We start from the raw sequence: 26,533 nt of genomic DNA on the forward strand, positions 1-26,533 counted from the left end.
CAGTTAAGATGTATACACGAGAAAATATCCATTGAAAATTTATCAATTTTCAATTTATCAAATTTGCATCAACTGTGCTCTTGTTTTAGATAGATAATTTGCACATAGGTTTTATTGAAATATGAGTTTTGGGTACGAACAGTCATACATGCCATATTTTTCTAGGGGTGGTAAGGGAGATTGATTACCATTTTAAGCGATTTTGGTCTCAAATAAGGGAGGTATACGCACGACATATATGAATAAGTTAAATATCTGTTTTTTATGATGAAATTCTTTGCAAAATAAACACAAACACGTAATTACATGTTCTGTAACAATTTTGCTTCATTTAAGTATCATTTTTCACATTGTATTTGCTTTCTTTGCTTTTTAGAATACAGCATTAGTCAGAGTGTAGCTTAAACAGTCTGCATTCATATTGAATTTTACTGAAATAAAGGAATGTGTGGTTTTGCAAAAGTAGTCACATCCCTATATACACCCAGTTCTGGAGCAGTTTTATTGTTCAAAATATTAGACTGGGCTTTTTGATAATCTTTCACAATAACGGATAATTAATTTAGATAAAGTTCTTAAATTTACAAGCACTAAATTAAAAAAAAACCCAGAGAATTGTTACAGTAGTATTAAAAATGTAATGTAATATGAGAGAGAAAAAAAGTAAATTTCTTTTTAATTTGATTTATTTAAATTCAGTTACTACTGATAATTTTTTTATTATCAATATATTTTTTTTCTAAAAATAAATTCACACAGAAATTCTAAAAGAAATAATACATGTACCTTAGGAAATCCGGAAATTCTATAAAATCCGGATCATCTATTACAATTACCCAAAATGGCGGCCATTACGATTGCAAAGTTTGTGACATCCATCAAATACAGATAGGCCTAGCTATTAACATTAAAAATGTGAGTAAATCATTCACAGTTGTAAGCAGTATTTGTTTTGTTGTAATGCGCACTAGCTGTAGTCATAAAATTTATTGAAAGGCCAGCTGATTGTTTTCTAGGCGGCCCATCGGCTGTTTACGTTGACTTCAGTTTACGTAATACACAGACATGAGTGAAAGTGACACCACAAGCCAAGATGGAAATAGCCCAAGGCTGCTAATTAGGGCCACTCGGGTGTTGGTCAGGGGTCAGGGAGTGGTAACTCTCGTGCTAAAATTAACCTAGCATGTACACAAATGTGGCTACGAAAATAAAACGGAGGGGTTTACAGAATACAGGAATTTAGACTCCTGCCGGGAGACAATAAAATGCTTTAAAATACGGGAGGTTTTGTCTCACGCTGGGAGGTATGGCATGTATGAACAGTTTGACAAAAGTCAGAGATATACCCCTCTCCTTCAAAAGTGGTAGTACAATTACAAACCCTTTAAAATTATCTGGAGCCCAGCAATGACATTTGTATCTGACTGTTTTGCACTTCATATTATACTATAAATATTCTGCATTTGGATATAACAGTGTTATCTTCCCTTGAGGTATTGACTGTTATATGCCACATCATTTTAGCTACGACTAGACTGAGAACAAGTCTACAGGTACCTGATCACTCTTGCATGTGCGAAATACGGACACCCATAAAGGTGTTGTTATACAGCACACATTTATAGAAATGTCTGAATAGCCAAACCTAAAGGACAATTATTTCCTGCTATGCTCTGAAACACAGAATATTTAACTCTTGAGGTTAAACGTCATATTTTCTAGAGAAACAACATACCGGGTAAATAAACAAGGGCATATAACTCAGTAATATGCAAAGACAGAATACATGCTTGTATCTAAACCATGCACAAAAGTCATTAGGTCATCTGACCCGAAGGGTCAGGATGACCTATAGTCATCATGTTTCGTCCGTCGTCGTGCGCCGTGCGCCGTGCGCCGTGCGCCGTCCGCCGTGCGCCGTGCGCCGTCCGCCGTGCGTTAACTTTTCACATTTTGAACTTCTTCTCAAGTTTGACCAGTGGGATTGAGCTGAAACTTACCTGAAATGATCCTGAGATGGTCCCGACAAAGTGTTGTTATTTTTCGGGTCGATCCGAAATCCAAGATGGCCGCCACAGCCGCCATCTTGAAAACACATTTTGAACTTCTTCTCAAGTTCTACCGGTGCGATTTGGCTGAAACTTGCATGAAATGATCCTGACATGGTCCCGACAAAGTGTTGTTATTTTTCGGGTCGATCCGAAATCCAAGATGGCCGCCACAGCCGCCATCTTGAAAACACATTTTAAACTTCTTCTCAAGTTCTACCGGTGCGATTTGGCTGAAACTTGCATGAAATGATCCTGACATGGTCCCGACAAAGTGTTGTTATTTTTCGGGTCGATCCGAAATCCAAGATGGCCGCCACAGGCGCCATCTTGAAAACACATTTTGAAACTTCTTCTCAAGTTCTACCGGTGCGATTTGGCTGAAACTTGCATGAAATGATCCTGACATGGTCCCGACAAAGTGTTGTTATTTTTCGGGTCGATCCGAAATCCAAGATGGCCGCCACAGCCGCCATCTTGAAAACACATTTTGAACTTCTTCTCAAGTTCTACCGGTGCGATTTGGCTGAAACTTGCATGAAATGATCCTGACATGGTCCCGACAAAGTGTTGTTATTATTCGGGTCGATCCGAAATCCAAGATGGCCGCCACAGGCGCCATCTTGAAAACACATTTTGAACTTTCTCAAGTTCTACTGGTGCGATTTGGCTGAAACTTGCATGAAATGATCCTGACATGGTCCCGACAAAGTGTTGTTATTTTTCGGGTCGATCCGAAATCCAAGATGGCCGCCACAGCCGCCATCTTGAAAACACATTTTGAACTTCTTCTCAAGTTCTACCGGTGCGATTTGGCTGAAACTTGCATGAAATGATCCTGACATGGTCCCGACAAAGTGTTGTTATTTTTCGGGTCGATCCGAAATCCAAGATGGCCGCCACAGCCGCCATCTTGAAAACACATTTTGAAATTATTCTCAAGTTCAACTCGTGCGATTTGGCTGAAACTTGCATGAAATGATCCTGACATGGTCCCGACAAAGTGTTGTTATTTTTCGGGTCAATCCGAAATCCAAGATGACCGGCACATCTGCCATATTGAAAACACATTTTGAACTTCTTCTCAAGTTTTACTGGTTCGATTTGGCTGAAACTTGCATGAAATGATCCTGACATGGTCCCGACAAAGTGTTGTTATTTTTCGGGTCGATCCGAAATCCAAGATGGCCGCCACAGCCGCCATCTTGAAAACACATTTTGAACTTCTTCTCAAGTTCTGCCTATGTGATTTGGCTGAAACTTGCCTGAGATGATCCTGACATGGATCGACAAAGTATTGTTACATCTCTGGTTGATCCCAAATTGAAGAAGGCTACTATGACACTATATCTAATTAATTTCCTACATGTTAAGGCCCTTGGGCCTCTTGTTTGAAATAAAATTTGTTGAAGGAAATGGAAAATGATCCTGACATGGTCCTGACAAAGTGACACCATATGAAATTAATTTTACTATTGCCAAGGTAGTCAGATGACCGTTAAGGCCCTTTGGGCCTCTTGTTTTTCTATTGCTAGTGCTTTCAGGGTTGCCCCATCTTCAGACAATGTTTTTACATATATATATGCAATACAACAGTATTTTGATAATATTTTAAATCTATTGGCACATATATGTAACAGTGTTTCTAAAATGTCCCAAAATCTTTTGTGTTAATTTACATCCCCTACCAATCATGGTGTTATTTATTCCTGGTAGATGTTATCATTGCACACGAAACTATATTCAGATTGCAATCCTTTATCAAAAAGATTTAAACTGCTTCAAAAGATTTATTGTTATACCAGTATTCTGTTCTGAGATGCAAGTAAAGATGATGTAGTTACTTAGACTTATGGTGTTCTTTATATAGAATTGTTATTTTTTCCAATATTGTATTTATCAAGAGTTATCTCTCCTGTATTACATTTTACAATCAATCTATACATAAGCTACGGTTATGGTTTGATTCCTTAACAATTTGTGGTTATGATGAGGAAATTTATTTTTACTTTAGCAAAACTCCCAAAAGTTTGCAAGTATAGCGCCTTCACTAATAGATTTCTGTGATGAAGCCATTCCAAATAAATGTACATATGTATATCAAATATGGTTTATGTGAGGATTTGTGTTACCAAAATCTGATGTAGTATAGCTGGTAATTATAGGAATGATAGGAATGATGTTTTAACAATTAGCCTAGATATTGTTGTGATTGCTGAGTAAATTGTAGATGCTTTGGTACTCTTTATCCTTAGTTGTGAATATACTCTAAACCAACATACCAATATGTCCTTGGCTATTTAATTCATATCCAGTAACTTTTTCAATGATTGAATTTTATTATCCATAACTCATAGACTCTACTGTATATGTGCTTGCAACATTTTTGCTAATTGCTAAATGAATTTTAGTTTAAAAGTATAAATTTGTGAGATATTGCTGACAAAGGAATAAAGTATTTATAGTAGATAAAGGCAGCTATAAAATTGACCCTCCCCACAAATAACCCCCTCCCACACCTGTTTTATTTTGACAAAATTTCAGATTTTTTTTTGGAGGTGGGGGGGGGGGGTCTGAAAATAAGACACACACCCCTCCTTCCACCTATTATTCCGTTTTACTGGATTGGAGAGTGGATTTGATCAATGGAATAATTATAAATGTTACCTAAACGATTGTGTACCAACAGCTGTATGTGTGTGTTATATTTAGGTCAAATAACGAAATTTTTGATTCGCGAAAATAGCTGGCTATACAGTATTACATATGAGGTCACTTTGTGATAACCTTTCAAATTGACCAATCAAATTGCTACTTCTAAATTTCTTTATGGGGACGAAATTGATTTCACTTCAAATCAGTATGAGCAACATTTTATTACTTTATGGCTTGTCATTTTTGGCATGAATCAACATTTATCATTGATGCACATTGTACGGTGGTATTTGCAGCGTTGGATTCTAATTATAATTCAATACAGACAATAACTAAAACATTTTCAAATAATGTACCTGTAGTTCACGGTAAATTGGAGAAACCATGCTTTACATTTCGGCCACCATGATGGGGTTTTGTTTACGCAGTCAGTATACTATGATTACCCGCATGTCTATATTTTACACTTTGCTGCATCGATAACAATATTGATTAAATTCCCAAACACAGCCCGATGTGAAAGTGTGAAAATATGGCTTCAACCCAATGCCATTTTCCTACATATACAGTGGACCCGCGATAATCCGGACGCCGATAGTCCGGAAATCTCATAATCCAGACAGAAATGTCAGGGAACGGATTTCTGTAACGTTATTTATACTCCCTAGTATGGAAATTCGTTTTCCGAATCCGGAACTCCATTTTGGGAATGGAATGTTATTTTCGTTGATAAATCCTGCAATAATCCCGACAATTTGTTGTCGCCACGTGCCGAGAAAATCCAAGGCCAGCTACAGTCATGTGTAAAATATACACTACCACTCACTGTCATGATGGCTGCCAGGTCACGGGCGTTTACCTGAACTCCTTTCACACGGGTACATGCAGTCATGTAACGGTTCATTGGTTTTCTATAGGAGATCAAACTTCAGTGTTGTAATTGATATGCGCAATATCTTTTTAACCACACGCTATTTAACATGCAGTTTGAGGTTGGGTACAGGTACGTATGCTGTAGATACCTTACTGGTTTCGCATGCAGAATATATCGCTCTGAGTTTCGGATACAATAAAGTGAGATAAAACTCACAAAATTAAGAAGTATTTTAAATGTATGTGAATCTATTAGAATTTATCTTCTATGGTATAAGATATAAAGGCTACGGCACATGCCATTTACACTGTGTGTCTCCTAGGGCCGTATGGTTGCAATTGCATTTTGGGACCCAATTGACAATGGCCGACCTGGGACATTATGCACATATATAACCTATTTGTTATAGTTTTTATGCTAAGAACGTAGATGATATTGATCCTTGCTTTGGCATTTTGAAACATAATTTGCCGTATGACAGATAAAGAGTGGGATACGTAGCTATATGCATACACAGTACACAATTAACAAGGTAAAGGGCAGGAACTCGGATGTGACAATCTAATTGATGAAGAACACGGAATTCAGCAGTCCGGAAAACTTGTAATCCGGACAGTTTAAGCTGGGAACGAATGTGTCCGGATTATCGAGGGTCCACTGTATGGACAATGTTACAAACAATTGCATGTCACCTCATCGAAGTTTAATCATGATCGTGTGCTCATTTGGCCATAACAAATATATGAAAGTTCAGTTTATGATCAAAATTGATATGTAAATGTGATTTTTATTATCACTCCTTTTCGAAAAGGTTCTGACAATATTGTATAGCCAGTTATTGCTATGATCACGAAAATTTTGATCAACAAAATAATGAGAAATGGTTGAATGATATCTACCTTTAGAATCCATATCGCGAAAATTTAAAATTGCTATATTTTGATTTTTAGGTCATCTGACCCGAAGGGTCAGGATGACCTATAGTCATCATGTTTTCGTCCGTCGTCGTGCGCCGTCCGCCGTGCGCCGTCCGCCGTGCGCCGTGCGCGTCCGCCGTGCGTTAACTTTTCACATTTTGAACTTCTTCTCAAGTTTGACCAGTGGGATTGAGCTGAAACTTACCTGAAATGATCCTGAGATGGTCCCGACAAAGTGTTGTTATTTTTCGGGTCGATCCGAAATCCAAGATGGCCGCCACAGCCGCCATCTTGAAAACACATTTTGAACTTCTTCTCAAGTTCTACCGGTGCGATTTGGCTGAAACTTGCATGAAATGATCCTGACATGGTCCCGACAAAGTGTTGTTATTTTTCGGGTCGATCCGAAATCCAAGATGGCCGCCACAGGCGCCATCTTGAAAACACATTTTGAACTTCTTCTCAAGTTCTACCGGTGCGATTTGGCTGAAACTTGCATGAAATGATCCTGACATGGTCCCGACAAAGTGTTGTTATTTTTCGGGTCGATCCGAAATCCAAGATGGCCGCCACAGCCGCCATCTTGAAAACACATTTTAAACTTCTTCTCAAGTTCTACCGGTGCGATTTGGCTGAAACTTGCATGAAATGATCCTGACATGGTCCCGACAAAGTGTTGTTATTTTTCGGGTCGATCCGAAATCCAAGATGGCCGCCACAGGCGCCATCTTGAAAACACATTTTGAACTTCTTCTCAAGTTCTACCGGTGCGATTTGGCTGAAACTTGCATGAAATGATCCTGACATGGTCCCGACAAAGTGTTGTTATTTTTCGGGTCGATCCGAAATCCAAGATGGCCGCCACAGGCGCCATCTTGAAAACACATTTTGAACTTCTTCTCAAGTTCTACCGGTGCGATTTGGCTGAAACTTGCATGAAATGATCCTGACATGGTCCCGACAAAGTGTTGTTATTTTCGGGTCGATCCGAAATCCAAGATGGCCGCCACAGGCGCCATCTTGAAAACACATTTTGAACTTCTTCTCAAGTTCAACCGGTGCGATTTGGCTGAAACTTGCATGAAATGATCCTGACATGGTCCCGACAAAGTGTTGTTATTATTCGGGTCGATCCGAAATCCAAGATGGCCGCCACAGGCGCCATCTTGAAAACACATTTTGAACTTCTTCTCAAGTTCTACCGGTGCGATTTGGCTGAAACTTGCATGAAATGATCCTGACATGGTCCCGACAAAGTGTTGTTATTTTTCGGGTCGATCCGAAATCCAAGATGGCCGCCACAGCCGCCATCTTGAAAACACATTTTAAACTTCTTCTCAAGTTCTACCGGTGCGATTTGGCTGAAACTTGCATGAAATGATCCTGACATGGTCCCGACAAAGTGTTGTTATTTTTCGGGTCGATCCGAAATCCAAGATGGCCGCCACAGGCCGCCATCTTGAAAACACATTTTGAACTTCTTCTCAAGTTCTACCGGTGCGATTTGGCTGAAACTTGCATGAAATGATCCTGACATGGTCCCGACAAAGTGTTGTTATTTTTTCGGGTCGATCCGAAATCCAAGATGGCCGCCACAGCCGCCATCTTGAAAACACATTTTAAACTTCTTCTCAAGTTCTACCGGTGCGATTTGGCTGAAACTTGCATGAAATGATCCTGACATGGTCCCGACAAAGTGTTGTTATTTTTCGGGTCGATCCGAAATCCAAGATGGCCGCCACAGCCGCCATCTTGAAAACACATTTTAAACTTCTTCTCAAGTTCTACCGGTGCGATTTGGCTGAAACTTGCATGAAATGATCCTGACATGGTCCCGACAAAGTGTTGTTATTATTTGGGTCGATCCGAAATCCAAGATGGCCACCACAGGCGCCATCTTGAAAACACATTTTGAACTTTCTCAAGTTCTACTGGTGCGATTTGGCTGAAACTTGCATGAAATGATCCTGACATGGTCCCGACAAAGTGTTGTTATTTTTCGGGTCGATCCGAAATCCAAGATGGCCGCCACAGCCGCCATCTTGAAAACACATTTTGAACTTCTTCTCAAGTTCTACCGGTGCGATTTGGCTGAAACTTGCATGAAATGATCCTGACATGGTCCCGACAAAGTGTTGTTATTTTTCGGGTCGATCCGAGAAAATCCAAGGCCAGCTACAGTCATGTGTAAAATATACACTACCACTCACTGTCATGATGGCTGCCAGGTCACGGGCGTTTACCTGAACTCCTTTCACACGGGTACATGCAGTCATGTAACGGTTCATTGGTTTTCTATAGGAGATCAAACTTCAGTGTTGTAATTGATATGCGCAATATCTTTTTAACCACACGCTATTTAACATGCAGTTTGAGGTTGGGTACAGGTACGTATGCTGTAGATACCTTACTGGTTTCGCATGCAGAATATATCGCTCTGAGTTTCGGATACAATAAAGTGAGATAAAACTCACAAAATTAAGAAGTATTTTAAATGTATGTGAATCTATTAGAATTTATCTTCTATGGTATAAGATATAAAGGCTACGGCACATGCCATTTACACGTGTGTGACATTATGCACATATATAACCTATTTGTTATAGTTTTTATGCTAAGAACGTAGATGATATTGATCCTTGCTTTGGCATTTTGAAACATAATTTGCCGTATGACAGATAAAGAGTGGGATACGTAGCTATATGCATACACAGTACACAATTAACAAGGTAAAGGGCAGGAACTCGGATGTGACAATCTAATTGATGAAGAACACGGAATTCAGCAGTCCGGAAAACTTGTAATCCGGACAGTTTAAGCTGGGAACGAATGTGTCCGGATTATCGAGGGTCCACTGTATGGACAATGTTACAAACAATTGCATGTCACCTCATCGAAGTTTAATCATGATCGTGTGCTCATTTGGCCATAACAAATATATGAAAGTTCAGTTTATGATCAAAATTGATATGTAAATGTGATTTTTATTATCACTCCTTTTCGAAAAGGTTCTGACAATATTGTATAGCCAGTTATTGCTATGATCACGAAAATTTTGATCAACAAAATAATGAGAAATGGTTGAATGATATCTACCTTTAGAATCCATATCGCGAAAATTTAAAATTGCTATATTTTGATTTTTTCATCTTTAGATCAAATCGCAAAATTTTTGATACATGAAAATAACTGACTATATATATTTATACATGTACAGTATTCCATATATATGAGGTCACATTGTGATGACCTTTCAAATTGACCAACCAAATTTCTTCATGGGGACAAAATAGCAAGCAAGAGTGTCATGTGTTAATTGTCATTTATCCAAAGAGCACAACATAGCTACATGATATGAATATAGATATATGATAATAATATGTAGATGCTGTGATGAAATGACCTTTTCAGTAATGTAGCTAGATGGAGTACGTCTAGTGAAATACATCTGAACTGAGATACAAATGTACAGTGAGTATAAATTTTAAAGGTTGTCAGAATGTGACCTCAAATGGGATATTGTCAGATAGTGTGAGAATAAAGAATCTGTATTTAATCAGATTTGAGATGTGTATTACTCTCCAAATATTTCAGTAACAAGTCATACAAAATAATATGGCTTACATATATTAGAACCTGAGGTTACATCACAAGGCCAGTAACCTGTAGAGTGTTATACTGTGAAGTAAATAGCATTTACTTATAATAACTACAGGTAGACAAGTCATTTTCATTTTAAGGTGAGAATGGACAAGTATGCACTAAACCATAGCCACAGAAACAAATAGAACCATCCCTAGGCCATATATCAAATAAGTACAGCACTGTTCTTTTTATTTCTTGATACATCTGGATATTTTATATCCAAAAAGCTATGAATTTATCAAAGCAGACCATTTTACTAGATAAGTTTATATATAGGTAGCTGCTGGTCCATCTGATAATACTGTTAGTTATAGGTGTACTGTACATTGTTTAGATTTCCCGCGGTGGACCCCAGTCTGTGATAGTTGCTAAGTAAGCAGATTGTCTGATTATATACTTCTGTATGTGTATTGACATATAGGTCTGGGTCAGCAAATGTTCTAATAGGGGTGTGAGATACTGATATATATACCTGTTGATGGAGGGATGGGGACATCAGGGGGGTAACACACTAAAATATAGCTATTTATAATGGAGGGGTCAGGGGGCACCAAGGGGGGTAAGAGATAGAAATAAATGTATAACTATTGGTGGAGATGCATCAAGGGGTAAGAGAGCGAAGTGGAAATTTTGTGAGACTTGCTATACTCGCTGTACTCGCTGTTTTTACCTCATCGTGAGGTGGAAACTGATGTTTTTCATCAAATATCAAAGTTTTCACCTCGATTCTATGAAATAAAAAATAAGTTTTTTGGATTTTTTCTATGAATCATTTAATTTAATTTAATATCTCAGCAAATCAGTGACAATGCAAACAGATTTTTTTTTTTTCCTTTATGGGCTGATAAAGAGTTTTAAGCCAGGGAAAATATTCATTCCAACCAAAATTGAATTATTATTAATTAGGTGGGGGAGTGTGTCAAGGAGATTTAATGGTATTTATCGGCTTCAGAAAAGGGGTAATTAGGGGCCATTTCTGACAAAAGGATACTTGGTGGAAAAAAGTAGCATCATTAGAGTAAACATGTTTATTTTCCTGGTGAATAACTCAATGTACAGCAGCATTGTATTAAAGCTATGTCATACAGGACAACTCAATAAACTGATAATGTCACAATAACAGTACAAACAAGTACTGTTCTCATTTGAATAATACACTGCTATGGGTAGAGGGAGTTATATGGTGCAGGATGGATATAATGGGTTTTAGATGAGAGGTTTAAGATACCATTATTAATGATGGTTTAGATAGCATTGAGGTAATTCTCTTATTGCTTGACGAAGAAAATGAAAGTGAAAGCCAGGAAATAAACATATATTAAGAATGTGGGGCAGTAATAGGGATTATAAAAATGTAATTCTGTCAATAATACTATTGTATGGTTACACTCCTCTTACTATAGGGTGACTAAATAGGTTTAACTCTATAGATCTCTAGCTATATAGCTTGTTGATATGAGTGATTTCAGTGTCTAGAGGCATACACTCGAGGGAGAACAATTCAGTCATATAGCTATTTTTTAAAGGGAAATTTTCTACAGAAAGTAAATTATATGTTATACTTCTAAATGTGTGGAAGCAGTAATTACTGGATATTATATGGTTCAGATTAATTATATATATAATTAGCTGTTAGTGATACGTGTACTGGATACAGGGTCAAGCTATAAAAACTACTACATAGTGGGATACATTTGATTGTCATCAATTTTAAAAATTTTATTTTCATAGCACTTAAAATATTTATTAAAAGATAGGTATTAAGATATTGAATATAAGTTTTGGTTGTCATTCTCCATTTTAGTTTATGTTAGTTCTACTTAATCAATTCATTAAAATTCACAAATATATTGATTTTTATATCCATTATAAATATTTTCTGGTAAACATTATGGCAGTGTATGCTATCAATGTTGCAAGCTTAAATTTGGCAGGTAATAATTATTTGTAATTTGCCATTTTAATTTTGTTCAGCTTTTGATATGATAAATAAGGGGTATATTGAAACATGAACTTATTTGAAAACTTGATAATAATACTGTCATTAATGCAATTAAATTATCGTATATAGTTTTAATCTTGCAGAAAGTAAATGTGTTTCTAGCCTAAGACTAACACACACATTTAGGACTTTTAAATGTCTAAGTACAATATTTGCAAACCATAATGTTGGATGTTATGTTTCAGTAATAAAACTTGTTGACGTTAAGGCTGATCTGATGACAAATTTTATATGGAAGGTGTTTAAATAGATCGACTTTAAACTTTTACCTAGCTTTTGCTATCTCAAGCTGTTTGGACCTATTATGTACATATACATATTCCTTTTACATCCCCGGAAAGGCAATCATTCAATACAGTTCAATAACGCTATCAATCGAGGCCCAATACAGGTTTTAGATCACAATGATATATTCAGGCAAAATTTAAATTTCCTTTATTGAAAAAACTACCATAATATAGTTCAGGTAAAATTCTATTGTTATACAAATGAGGGTAACAATAGCAGTAATTTCTATGGAAGTTAATTATATTTTACCTGTAGTGTTATTGAGATATTGATTAGTTCCCCACTTGGGCCCCATGCCTGGCTGATAATACTGAATGAGGCATGCTACAACATGCTTCCTCTGTAGTAAACATAGTAAAATGTAGACAGAGCGGGAACACATATTCCCCCCCGGTGTAATCGCCTACCACCACCTTCTCTCATTTCGGACATTTGGAGTCGAGATTGTGCATTTGGACATTGACTCATAAACATCTTTCTATATTGGTAAGTAAAAAGACAATGTTAAAGCTCGTTAGACAATGGATTTACACCTGTCACAGGTAGAATTGTAAACAAACGCCTGAGTAGCCGGTATTCAGTTTTAGTCTTGACTAGCACTGGTACAATAGGTATCGTTCAGTACTGTTATAAAAGGACATTTAACACTTGTTCATATAGCTAACTCTGGAACTAAAACACAAGGGCAAGTGTTGTATGTGTCACCTATGTGTGGACACAGAATTACTATAATGATTATTGATTGTACATGTCTGCAGCCCTGAGCTGGATCAGATAGCTAGTTAATTAACTGTTAATGAGGATACAGCTATCATATGGAGCACTTTTACACTGCAGGTGACTCCATTATTCCATAGTCAATCTATCCTCATCCCTTTGTCCTGATGTAAATAGCCTAACTCTAAAAGACTGAACTATCACTGAACATTAATATCTGCATGGACTTTCATTTTGCTTCCATCTTTGATCAAAATGTTTTATCTGGTCAAACTTATAACGAGGTATATGTCAGCCATATTATACTATAGCTAGCTAACTATAGAATTTGTCTGCCAATAATGTGAGTATACTACAGAGGTTTGATAAATTGTTATTGATTTGTGATTTAATATCAAGTAAACACTTCATAGAAATTATTGTAAACATTAAACGTCGTTGAAATGAAATCCATGAAAATAGATAAGGCACTTATTACTTAATGGACACTTTTGAAAAGAAATGAAATTTAAAAGGGACTTTTATAGTGTGTATAACATGAATTAAATGTTCAGTAACTTGCAGTCTGGAGGGCATCTGCTGCATTAGTGCCCACAACTTTTATGTTTTATATGCAGAAATAATTTCCATGCTCAAATTTTCATAATACTTTTAAACCCGTAAAAAAATCCACCAAATTCTTTTTAGATCTTAGGCACAGAATGAAAAAAAAAATTATGGAACCTAAACAATATTGCTGAATTCGATAAACCTGATGTGACATGAATAGCAGCTAATTATAGATAAAAACCTGTTGACAATATATAGATCATTTAATAGACCTAAAATGATCTTTAATTCAGGTTTAAACTGAATGGTTGAGTTTTAATAAGTTGTTTATTTTCAATTATTGACTGCGGTTTATTGGCTGTGATATGGTTAATACACTGACAGAGTTGATGTCACCCGTCTAGATTTTGGATCTTTACCAACTCCATATCATTATATCCCATAAAACGTTTGGTTATGTAGAAAAATTGATTACTGAAGTATAATGATCAGGTTATGGCCCAAGTTCTATTCAGACTCTCTTTCAATTATATATTGTCGCTGTGGTAAGTTATTGTCTCTGAATGGAAACCGGTATGATTATGATATAAAATAAATATAAAGGGAGCTTTATACACAAGAAAGTAATTAATAAAAAAATGATGTGACAAAACACCTGAAACTTTATCTGTCATGAAATTCAGGTCAAATTGAAATTCCTACTGGTAATATAACATGGTACCAGTAATGAGCTCTAAACATGTCATATTATTTTAATTGTGGGTACTGATGCTCAGCATTAAAAAATACAATCAGGTGACCATTTATATGTGAAGTTAATGCAGTCATTAATATTTAAGTGTTTTCTTTTATTGTGGCTGTAGAACGGGAGTGATGGCTGGGAGGTGGAAATTGCTGATAGGTCGATCCAGAGAAATATGGAATGGGAGGGGAGTGCAAACATTATTTCATGCTCAAAATGCTAATTAACTCAAATTTATTTAGCCGGTAATCATTGAAACAAATCTTCCTGACTGTAGGCAAATCTCCCAGATCCACACAAGGATGTATATCAGTGTTATCATTGGCTTTGAACTTCAAAATTGTTTTGACTTAGGAATCATTAAAAATCAACAAGTTTACAAACATTGGTATTTATATAACTCAAGAAGAAGGAGTTGTCCTTTGGTTATTTCAAACAACCTCTTAGCCTATAGCTACAATTGTAGAAACTTTCTAGTACATGCCATACTTTAAATATTCAGTATATCATAGTTACTTTGTTACCAGCAGTGTACTAACATTTACAGGATAAGTCGTGAGATATATGACCCCAATAACAGATAGACTTAAACATTTTATTTCTCCTCAATAAATCCTTTTACGACTTTGGATTTAAATATTTGTGACACTTGCCATCAGAAGTTTAATATTTTCCACTCAAAAGAATATATTTTTGTTAGTAAGCTGCCCATAAATTGAAGGTGTTTTAAACTATAGATTTATGTATAAAGCACATCAAATTTGAAGTATACTTGCTAAAGAACACTTAAGTCGAGTTTTAGTATATACTGTGGAGGCTACGTCAGACATACTTCTGGTCCGGGAATCAACTGGCCATTGTTAGGTGCGGCGTTTAGTCAGACTCATTGAAATGTGCAATGTACCTATACAGAATACAATGATGCTATTGTTGTCAGCTATGAGTGGTAAATATTGAATGATTGAACAATGACTGTCCCAATTCATACCTGTCCACATAGCTTATGTAGCAATTAAACTGCATTGAATGTTTATGCTCACTGACACAACATTACAGGTAAGAACCGTACCTGACTTTGGTTTGGTGTAACGTCCCATTAACAGCTGGGGTCAGTTAAGGCTGTGTCAGATTTTACATGGTGAAGGAAAACCACTGAACAACTACCTGTCAGTACCTGGTAACTACCCCCCATGGGATTCGGACTCGCGACCCTGAGGTGGGGCACTTGGGGTAATAAGTCTGTAAATCTTAACCACTCGGACAATGCTGCCCCACCATACCTGAATGGATATTCAGTCTTTTTACAGTTTTTGTATGCCACAGATCTAGAGTCAACTATGGAATATGGGGAAATATGCTATTTACAAGCACATCGGTTGTCCTATATGGACTACATGTTTAGATCTTCTTGTTCCATTTCCATTATCTACACATTGTTTACTTTACATAAAATAATGATGTGTATACATACATTGAGCTAATTTAAAACATCTACCCTGGTACCAGGTAGATACCAAGACATGGTTGGTGGATGTCGACACAACATGCTTGTTTAAACCTGTTATTGAAAATTGAAAGCAGTAAAAGACATTTTTTTCTATGCATTTGAATATTTGTTATGCCTGATGGCATTAGGTTGAATATTGATGAGCTTATGATGGAACTGGGGATGTGGTTAATAATTTAACAATTTTTATTGGTAAACTACAATCTGCACATGAGTTTATTTCCACGATTGATTTATCTGGGTACACATTTTCCATTATGTTTTTTTTTCTATTAATACCATATTTAGCAAAAAGGGCATATAGAAGAAATTTTAACATTTGTGGTTAAATGACTTTTATTAAATAAACATTCTAATTAACCATAAATGTAACATGGAGTTTGATTGGAAAATGAAAAGAATTTATGACCCAGCAATATTCTCTGTCGTTTGGTGACCTTGACCATCAGTGTTTTTTAAATACAGTCCATACATGACTTTTAGTGCTCCCTTAGAGGCTTAGACATCTGTGTTCTCTGGTGACCTTGACCATTGGTGAGCCCTTACATGACCTTCACTTTTGGTGCTCCCTTAGATATATACCAGGTAATTCTCAGGAGACCTTGACCATAGACTTAGCGCTCCCATGACCTCGATCATTGGTACTCCCTTAGACAGCTGTTCTCATATGTGACCCAGACATTTGATGTCTTCCTAAACATATGTCCTTATATGAAGTATCTTCTGTACATAAACGCCTGTCCTCATACGTTTGTGTCTCCCCTTATATACATGTCCTATATGACCCACGTCCCTAAGGTAGCAGAAAACATTTGGACAATCTATGAAATTAAGGCGCATGCCTTAGAAATATAGATATAGTCATTTAACTGTAAAAAATACCTGTACAAAAGTATATATATAATTAATCAGCACAACTTTTGCAATTACAATTTGATATTTTGATACAGATTTGGCCGTATTCTGCGCTTATTCGTGCATGTGAATACCATGGTAACAACAAAAAAATACCTGAAAAATTGCAAAATATCATGATTTTTAGCCCAAAATTGCAGAAAATTGTACTCAATTTTTTTCTTAAGACCTACCTTAAATTGAGCACTTCTCTCACAATGGCAAAATAAGCTAATTTATTTCATAGGTCGATTAGGTGGATTTTTCAATATTTTTGCCTAAACCCGTGCCATGGATTTTCCTTCAAGTAAAGCTAGCATTTCCAGTCAAGACGCACTTCCGGAGGAGCCCAGAATTGTAATCTCTAACCCATTTTTGTTATGTTTATTTTTGAAAAAAATGAAACTTATATCAAACCCTCCATATTGGATGTACCAATTTCAGAATATATTTGATTTTTAATTGTTTATGCATGGCTCAAAACAGGGGCTCCCCACTTAATAAAAATATAGACCGTGGCCAGGCTGTTCTTCTTTGGTTTGCTACCTAAGTTTATTGTTAATTAGTATCTCGTAGACTTCTAGACATCCATTTTCATATGACCCAGCTCTTTATGACACCTAGACACCTGTTTAAGGACACTTGTCGGCCCTTCATTTATATTTCCTAAGATGAGGTTCAGATGCTGGAACAGTGCTTACTTCTGTTATACAGTATTTTAGTCTGGTTATGATAAAGACATTATAGTTATACATAGCCATGTTGATGATGAGAGAATCAGGAGGAATAAGAGTATATTCACTCACAGGCACATAAAGGGACAATTCAGTGAGACTAATTCTGTTACATAACCACGAAGCAAAATATGACATAAATGTATTGTTCTACATTCCTTATGAAATATATAACAAGAAATATTGACAAATTCCACGACATTGTTAAGTATTTTGATTGATACCGTTGAAATTCCAAATCGTTGATCAATACGATTAAGCAGGTATGCTGTACCCATACCTGAGCCAAAGTCACACACGTTAAGCAAATGCAATAGATAACCACTGAGGAGTTGTTGAAATTATTTTTAGACAAGCACTCTACTGTAAGAGCGATTCAAATAGTTCTAGACAAAAATTTCTCTACTGCACTGGCAAGGGCGAAGATTCGGCATACAAGACATCCGATCACTATGTGTAATGGCAGACAGTAAGCAAATTTGAACATTTCATATACATTTCACTCCAGTGGGCTTTTCTGGTATATCACAGTAAAACCAACTAATCTAATTTCTATGAGAACTGGTTTGTTTCCGAAATATGTGCAAATTGTAATGTACTCTTAGACTGAATTGTCCCTTTAAGTGTACTTCTAATGCATTTGTGATGTAAAATTTTCTAGATAGGTTCCTATAGTTCTAGTGTATTCCAAAGGTGAGTGACAACCGGTATTAAAACTTTTACATAGGCCTTGTTATTTGATCTTCAGATGAATTGCTTTAATTATAAAAAGAAATACATGTAGAAAGTCTTCATGGAACAAGAGTTTTCAGACTTACATTGCTGTGTTTTCTACCTTTGAATTTCCCTTCTATTATTTTTCAATGTAGTATACAGTATACAGTTCTTTAATCTAAGTATGAGTTAATAGTTCCATGTACATACTAGCCGGCGGGTTAGACTGACCACTGTGTGTATTAGCTGTACCAGTTTACTTGTAGCCTAATCTCTTTACCTGTTGATTGGAGAACTGTTCTACCTGCCACAAATTCCATAGCTAGTGTGACATACAGTCTGCCTCGTTAATTTATTAAACTTCTCCACAATGAATTCGTAAAGAGATTTGATAAAATGGTGCTTGATCAAGTCCCTTTAAAGACCCTAGACCAGAGTATATATTGTATAGGTATGTAGTTTGCCAGATAAAAAGCAGCGCTGAGTTTAAAGCTCCAGGGACTGTTTGGGAAGGCATGTTCTGCCTTGTCCTGACACGTCCCAGACCTTTCTCTTCTCTGTACAACACATACCTTTACTCAACCAAGACTCTCTCGATGGTTTGCAACAGGTAATTATTTCTTCAAGGTGCCAGGTTAAAAATTTATAGTTGTAGAAAAACCATATTAAAGTAGGCTTTAGAGCTTTTTGCTCCAAATTAGTCTTATCAGGACATAGGCAGTGTTGATACTGTCTTCACGGGCCATTTGAATTTGTCATACTTACGTCTAAAAGCCTGAAGCATTCTAATTATTGTGTAGTCTAATGATACTATAGAATTAATTAGAAGTATATCATGTGTGTGGCATTCCAGATATGTGTTGTCATGTTCTAGTGTAGAAGTATGTCATGTGTGTGGCGATGCATTCCAGATATATGTTGTCATGTTCTAGTGTAGAAGTATGTCATGTGTGTGGCATTCCAGATATATGTTGTCATGTTCTAGTGTAGAAGTATGTCATGTGTGTGGCGATGCATTCCAGATATATGTTGTCATGTTCTAGTGTAGAAGTATGTCATGTGTGTGGCATTCCAGATATATGTTGTCATGTTCTAGTGTAGAAGTATGTCATGTGTGTGGTGATGCATTCCAGATATATGTTGTCATGTTCTAGTGTAGAAGTATGTCATGTGTGTGGCGATGCATTCCAGACATATGTTGTCATGTTCTAGTGTAGAAGTATGTCATGTGTGTGGTGATGCATTCCAGATATATGTTGTCATGTTCTAGTGTAGAAGTATGTCATGTGTGTGGTGATGCATTCCAGATATATGTTGTCATGTTCTAGTGTAGAAGTATGTCATGTGTGTGGTGATGCATTCCAGATATATGTTGTCATGTTCTAGTGTAGAAGTATGTCATGTGTGTGGTGATGCATTCCAGACATATGTTGTCATGTTCTAGTGTAAGGTATATCATGTGTGTGGTGATGCATTCCAGATATATGTTGTCATGTTCTAGTGTAGAAGTATGTCATGTGTGTGGTGATGCATTCCAGACATATGTTGTCATGTTCTAGTGTAAAAGTATGTCATGTGTGTGGCATTCCAGATATATGTTGTCATGTTCAAGTGGAGAAGTATGTCATGTGTGTGTTGATGCATTCCAGATATATGTTGTCATGTTCTAGTGTAGAAGTATGTCATGTGTGTGGTGATGCATTCCAGATATATGTTGTCATGTTCTAGTGTAGAAGTATGTCATGTGTGTGGCATTCCAGATATATGTTGTCATGTTCTAGTGTAGAAGTATGTCATGTGTGTGGTGATGCATTCCAGATATATGTTGTCATGTTCTAGTGTAGAAGTATGTCATGTGTGTGGCGATGCATTCCAGATATATGTTGTCATGTTCTAGTGTAGAAGTATGTCATGTGTGTGGTGATGCATTCCAGATATATGTTGTCATGTTCTAGTGTAGAAGTATGTCATGTGTGTGGTGATGCATTCCAGATATATGTTGTCATGTTCTAGTGTAGAAGTATGTCATGTGTGTGGTGATGCATTCCAGATATATGTTGTCATGTTCTAGTGTAGAAGTATGTCATGTGTGTGGCATTCCAGATATATGTTGTCATGTTCTAGTGTAGAAGTATATCATGTGTGTGTGGTGATGCATTCCAGATATATGTTGTCATGTTCTAGTGTAGAAGTATGTCATGTGTGTGGTGATGCATTCCAGATATGTTTTGTCATGTTCTAGTGTAGAAGTATGTCATGTGTGTGGTGATGCATTCCAGATATATGTTGTCATGTTCTAGTGTAGAAGTATGTCATGTGTGTGGTGATGCATTCCAGATATATGTTGTCATGTTCTAGTGTAGAAGTATGTCATGTGTGTGTGGTGATGCATTCTAGATATATGTTGTCATGTTCTAGTGTAGAAGTATGTCATGTGTGTGGCGATGCATTCCAGATATATGTTGTCGTGTTCTAGTGTAGAAGTATGTCATGTGTGTGGCGATGCATTCCAGATATATGTTGTCATGTTCTAGTGTAGAAGTATGTCATGTGTGTGGTGATGCATTCCAGACATATGTTGTCATGTTCTAGTGTAGAAGTATGTCATGTGTGTGGCATTCCAGATATATGTTGTCATGTTCTAGTGTAGAAGTATGTCATGTGTGTGGCAATGCATTCCAGATATATGTTGTCATGTTCTAGTGTAGAAGTATGTCATGTGTGTGGTGATGCATTCCAGATATATGTTGTCATGTTCTAGTGTAGAAGTATGTCATGTGTGTGGTGATGCATTCCAGATATATGTTGTCATGTTCTAGTGTAGAAGTATGTCATGTGTGTGGCATTCCAGATATATGTTGTCATGTTCTAGTGTAGAAGTATGTCATGTGTGTGGTGATGCATTCCAGATATATGTTGTCATGTTCTAGTGTAGAAGTATGTCATGTGTGTGTGGCATTCCAGACATATGTTGTCATGTTCTAGTGTAGAAGTATGTCATGTGTGTGGCGATGCATTCCAGATATATGTTGTCATGTTCTAGTGTAGAAGTATGTCATGTGTGTGATGCATTCCAGATATATGTTGTCATGTTCTAGTGTAGAAGTATGTCATGTGTGTGGTGATGCATTCCAGATATATGTTGTCATGTTCTAGTGTAGAAGTATGTCATGTGTGTGGTGATGCATTCCAGATATATGTTGTCATGTTCTAGTGTAGAAGTATGTCATGTGTGTGGTGATGCATTCCAGATATATGTTGTCATGTTCTAGTGTAGAAGTATGTCATGTGTGTGGTGATGCATTCCAGATATATGTTGTCATGTTCTAGTGTAGAAGTATGTCATGTGTGTGGCATTCCAGATATATGTTGTCATGTTCTAGTGTAGAAGTATGTCATGTGTGTGGTGATGCATTCCAGATATATGTTGTCATGTTCTAGTGTAGAAGTATGTCATGTGTGTGGTGATGCATTCCAGATATATGTTGTCATGTTCTAGTGTAGAAGTATGTCATGTGTGTGGTATTCCAGATATATGTTGTCATGTTCTAGTGTAGAAGTATGTCATGTGTGTGGCATTCCAGATATATATGTTGTCATGTTCTAGTGTAGAAGTATGTCATGTGTGTGGGTGATGCATTCCAGATATATGTTGTCATGTTCTAGTGTAGAAGTATGTCATGTGTGTGGCGATGCATTCCAGACATATGTTGTCATGTTCTAGTGTAGAAGTATGTCATGTGTGTGGTGATGCATTCTAGATATATGTTGTCATGTTCTAGTGTAGAAGTATGTCATGTGTGTGGCATTCCAGATATATGTTGTCATGTTCTAGTGTAGAAGTATGTCATGTGTGTGGTGATGCATTCCAGATATATGTTGTCATGTTCTAGTGTAGAAGTATGTCATGTGTGTGGTGATGCATTCCAGATATATGTTGTCATGTTCTAGTGGAGAAGTATGTCATGTGTGTGGTGATGCATTCCAGATATATGTTGTCATGTTCTAGTGTAGAAGTATGTCATGTGTGTGGCGATGCATTCCAGATATATGTTGTCATGTTCTAGTGTAGAAGTATGTCATTGTGTGTGTGCATTCCAGATATATGTTGTCATGTTCTAGTGTAGAAGTATGTCATGTGTGTGGCATTCCAGATATATGTTGTCATGTTCTAGTGTAGAAGTATGTCATGTGTGTGGTGATGCATTCCAGATATGTGTTGTCATGTTCTAGTGTAGAAGTATGTCATGTGTGTGGCATTCCAGACATATGTTGTCATGTTCTAGTGTAGAAGTATGTCATGTGTGTGGTGATGCATTCCAGATATATGTTGTCATGTTCTAGTGTAGAAGTATGTCATGTGTGTGGTGATGCATTCCAGATATATGTTGTCATGTTCTAGTGTAGAAGTATGTCATGTGTGTGGTGATGCATTCCAGATATATGTTGTCATGTTCTAGTGTAGAAGTATGTCATGTGTGTGGTGATGCATTCCAGATATATGTTGTCATGTTCTAGTGTAGAAGTATGTCATGTGTGTGGCATTCCAGACATATGTTGTCATGTTCTAGTGTAGAAGTATGTCATGTGTGTGGTGATGCATTCCAGATATATGTTGTCATGTTCTAGTGTAGAAGTATGTCATGTGTGTGGTGATGCATTCCAGATATATGTTGTCATGTTCTAGTGTAGAAGTATGTCATGTGTGTGGTGATGCATTCCAGATATATGTTGTCATGTTCTAGTGTAGAAGTATGTCATGTGTGTGGCATTCCAGATATATGTTGTCATGTTCTAGTGTAGAAGTATGTCATGTGTGTGGCATTCCAGATATATGTTGTCATGTTCTAGTGTAGAAGTATGTCATGTGTGTGGTGATGCATTCCAGATATATGTTGTCATGTTCTAGTGTAGAAGTATGTCATGTGTGTGGCATTCCAGATATATGTTGTCATGTTCTAGTGTAGAAGTATGTCATGTGTGTGGCATTCCAGATATATGTTGTCATGTTCTAGTGTAGAAGTATGTCATGTGTGTGGCGATGCATTCCAGATATATGTTGTCATGTTCTAGTGTAGAAAGATTATGATGTGTTCATTAATCCTAAAACAAAAGATATCAGTTAAACATTTATAGTGAGCTATCAACTGTCAGTGGCATTTCAGTACACTATTGTACATACCCCGGTGTTTTACACTAGTCATTTTCTGCCTGACTGACCTAGTTGTTTTCTTCCCCTACTTCTGTCCATTGTTCTATGTAACATTAAATGATTGGGAGGTTATGCATATTTTATCAGGTCGGTTTCACAATACGATTATTGAGGCTTAGAGAGGGACACCTGTCCATGTGCAGCCATCATCATCCTGAAATCAATACACAAGCATCATTTCCAGTTTAATTATTGTAATTTGAGGATGGACTTAACTAGTATTATTTTGCTGAACCGACTTTCAGGTTTCCATACCTAGGTGACTCACCCAACGCTATGCCAGACTCCCCCACGTTGGTTGGAGGCTTACAGCTATGTTTTGGTTTGGGGGTAAAAACGGAAATCATTGGTTACCGTATCAGTTACAAAGGTGTGTCAATTAACAGCCTTTAGTCTGTCAGAGGGCCACTACTGTTAAACAGGGGAACACTTCTACACAGAATGCCTTGTTTAGTGATCACATACCAATGTTGTACCTTTAAGTGTTATGATTTAACATTTTACCTTTATCACAGGTATGTTTGTTGATTCATTACCTAATTACTGTTACCACAGGAGTGTTAGGGTGTAAGTCTATAGGTCATTGTACGTAGTGTTAACTCAGTGATTGGTCCTATAATTGATACATACATAACGAGAGAAAACACATGATGATGAGGACCGATGGGGGAGATTATCGTCCTGACAATCTGACTTCATTCATATATTAGCTACCGTATTTGAAATTCATCCAATCCTAACAATAATGTGTATTGATGATGCTGCAGATCATGTTTACCATGCAGAAACAACCAATTATATACATGTAAATATTTCAAGTTTTGCAGTATTGAAAACATTAGATATAAACATTTTTTTTTACAATATTTCCAACAAATTGGTGTACTATTAATACTTTCACACGTTTGATATAGGATACACATTTTTATGCTATTGCCATAAAATGACAAGACATGTAGCGTTGCCCATGCGTCCGTCTTACTGTACTATAGACTCTTTGTCCTATAATGTTGTTCCGTCCTGATCTGTCAATCATGATTCAAAATTTCCTTACTCTTATAGCTAGTGGTAATCTCGAGAACTTCCTTTGTGGTTCTGAAGAAACTATTCACATATAATCAGTTTTTGTGTCAAGCATCAGCGATGGCTGCCAAATATTATCATATTGCAACATATTTTCATATACACTCAATATGCATGGGGGAATTTTTCGTGCTAAAATGCTTCACATAATTAAGAGTAAATTTCCAAGGCCCCCTTACATAAATTTGAATATTTACAGTAGTGAGCTATTCAAAGTTGAATGGTAATGATAGACAGAGCTGGTCCAGAGATTTGATTGTTTTATTTTGTGTTTTATAGGTTGAAGGTCGTGATGAAGAGATAGAACGCCTTACCACAATGTTAGACGGAGGACGACCCTCGGACGTGGTGGCCCTAGAGGCCAGGAACCGCGCCAACGAGAGGATGATCTCTCATCTCAATATACAGGTCAGTGTTATACCAAATGTAACAAGACAGACTGTAGATTAACCTTACTATAGATATAAAAGGAGACAGGTCCAACACATTATACTCAGGTATCAGTTTACTTGTAATAAAAGATTCAATTTAAAAAAAAACTTAACTTCCGTGAGATACAAATTAATCTTGAGAGCACAAATATTTGTAAAAATATATGTATTGTGTGTTAAGGCCCTTGATTGCAAATTTATGTACAGTATAACTTGTCTAAACTGGATGTGAACGGGACCAGTCTATTTGTTCGGTTTATACAGGTGTGCGGTTTATAGAGGATAGAACCTTATCACAATATGTTCACATGGAAATCACCAGAAGATTTTTTTTATTATAGCACAAACATTTATTCCCACATATGTATATGGTAGAACACAGAATCCTATCCTACGTTTTCTTGGTTTCTGAGGTGTACATGTACGATCCAATTCTCTCGGTGTGCTACATTCAAATGAACTCTCAGAAGTTATGTGTATGTTTTATTGTTAGAATTGACCGTGAAAAGTATTCACAAATACAATGTGCATGTAACAAGACCGTCGAATGAAAAGTGAAAAGTTGTCACTATTTAGCCCTTAGTATACCCGTACAGGTAAATCCCCTTAGGCGCCTCTTGATCAGTCCCATGTTGTGAAAACATTGCTGCCAGTTTGCCCAAGTTAATTTTACAAAGAAAGGTATAGTAACATTACCTAGACAGTTCCGGTTTTCAGAGTAGACAGGTTCCGGATTATGCAGGTTTTGGGTACTATAGTTTATTCAGAAATTTGCCGGGACCAAACAAATTAATCGGTATAGACAAGTTTCCGGTTTATACAGGGTTGGTTTAGACAAGTTATACTGTACATGTATTCATGAATATATTGACATTAACAAAACAATACATTAAAAACTAAAGTTGTTTAAAGTATCCATTCAAAGTTATAGGTTATTATGTCCATCCTGTTATGTGTTCAAAGTTTTATATTATTATGTCCATCCTGTTATGTGTACATTATCCAGTCAAAGTTTTATATTATTATGTCCATCCTGTTATGTGTACAGTATCCAGTCAAAGTTATAGGTTATTATGTCCATCCTGTTATGTGTACATTATCCAGTCAAAGTTTTAGGTTATTATGTCCATCCTGTTATGTGTACAGTATCCATTCAAAGTTATAGGTTATATATTCAAAGTATTTTATGTCCATCCTGTTATGTGTACAGTATCCATTCAAAGTTATAGGTTATTATGTCCATCCTGTTATGTGTACAGTATCCATTCAAAGTTATAGGTTATTATGTCCATCCTGTTATGTGTACATTATCCATTCAAAGTTATAGATTATTATGTCCATCCTGTTATGTGTACAGTATCCATTCAAAGTTATAGGTTATTATGTCCATCCTGTTATGTGTACAGTATCCATTCAAAGTTATAGGTTATTATGTCCATCCTGTTATGTGTACAGTATCCATTCAAAGTTATAGGTTATTATGTCCATCCTGTTATGTGTACATCCTTCAAAGTTATGGTT

General features: G+C 36.6%; 1 protein-coding gene across 4 annotated transcripts in view; it reads left to right on the forward strand.

Moving 5' to 3' along the window:
• The window catches only part of LOC138327342 (centrosomal protein of 135 kDa-like), a 48,160-nt gene that overhangs the window by 5,406 nt on the left and 16,221 nt on the right, over positions 1 to 26,533 (forward strand). For 2 of the 4 annotated variants that reach the window (XM_069273360.1, XM_069273361.1), the window contains one exon: positions 24,861 to 24,989. In XM_069273360.1, the coding sequence (XP_069129461.1) occupies positions 24,861 to 24,989 (129 nt within the window). Of the gene's footprint in view, positions 1 to 12,777; positions 12,916 to 18,875; positions 18,897 to 24,860; positions 24,990 to 26,533 lie in introns of those variants that run through there. The other 2 variants (XM_069273362.1, XM_069273363.1) reach the window with 2 other exon arrangements.

This window comes from Argopecten irradians, chromosome 7 (genome assembly GCF_041381155.1).
Source record: "Argopecten irradians isolate NY chromosome 7, Ai_NY, whole genome shotgun sequence".
In the NCBI taxonomy this organism is placed as follows: Eukaryota; Metazoa; Mollusca; class Bivalvia; order Pectinida; family Pectinidae; genus Argopecten; species Argopecten irradians.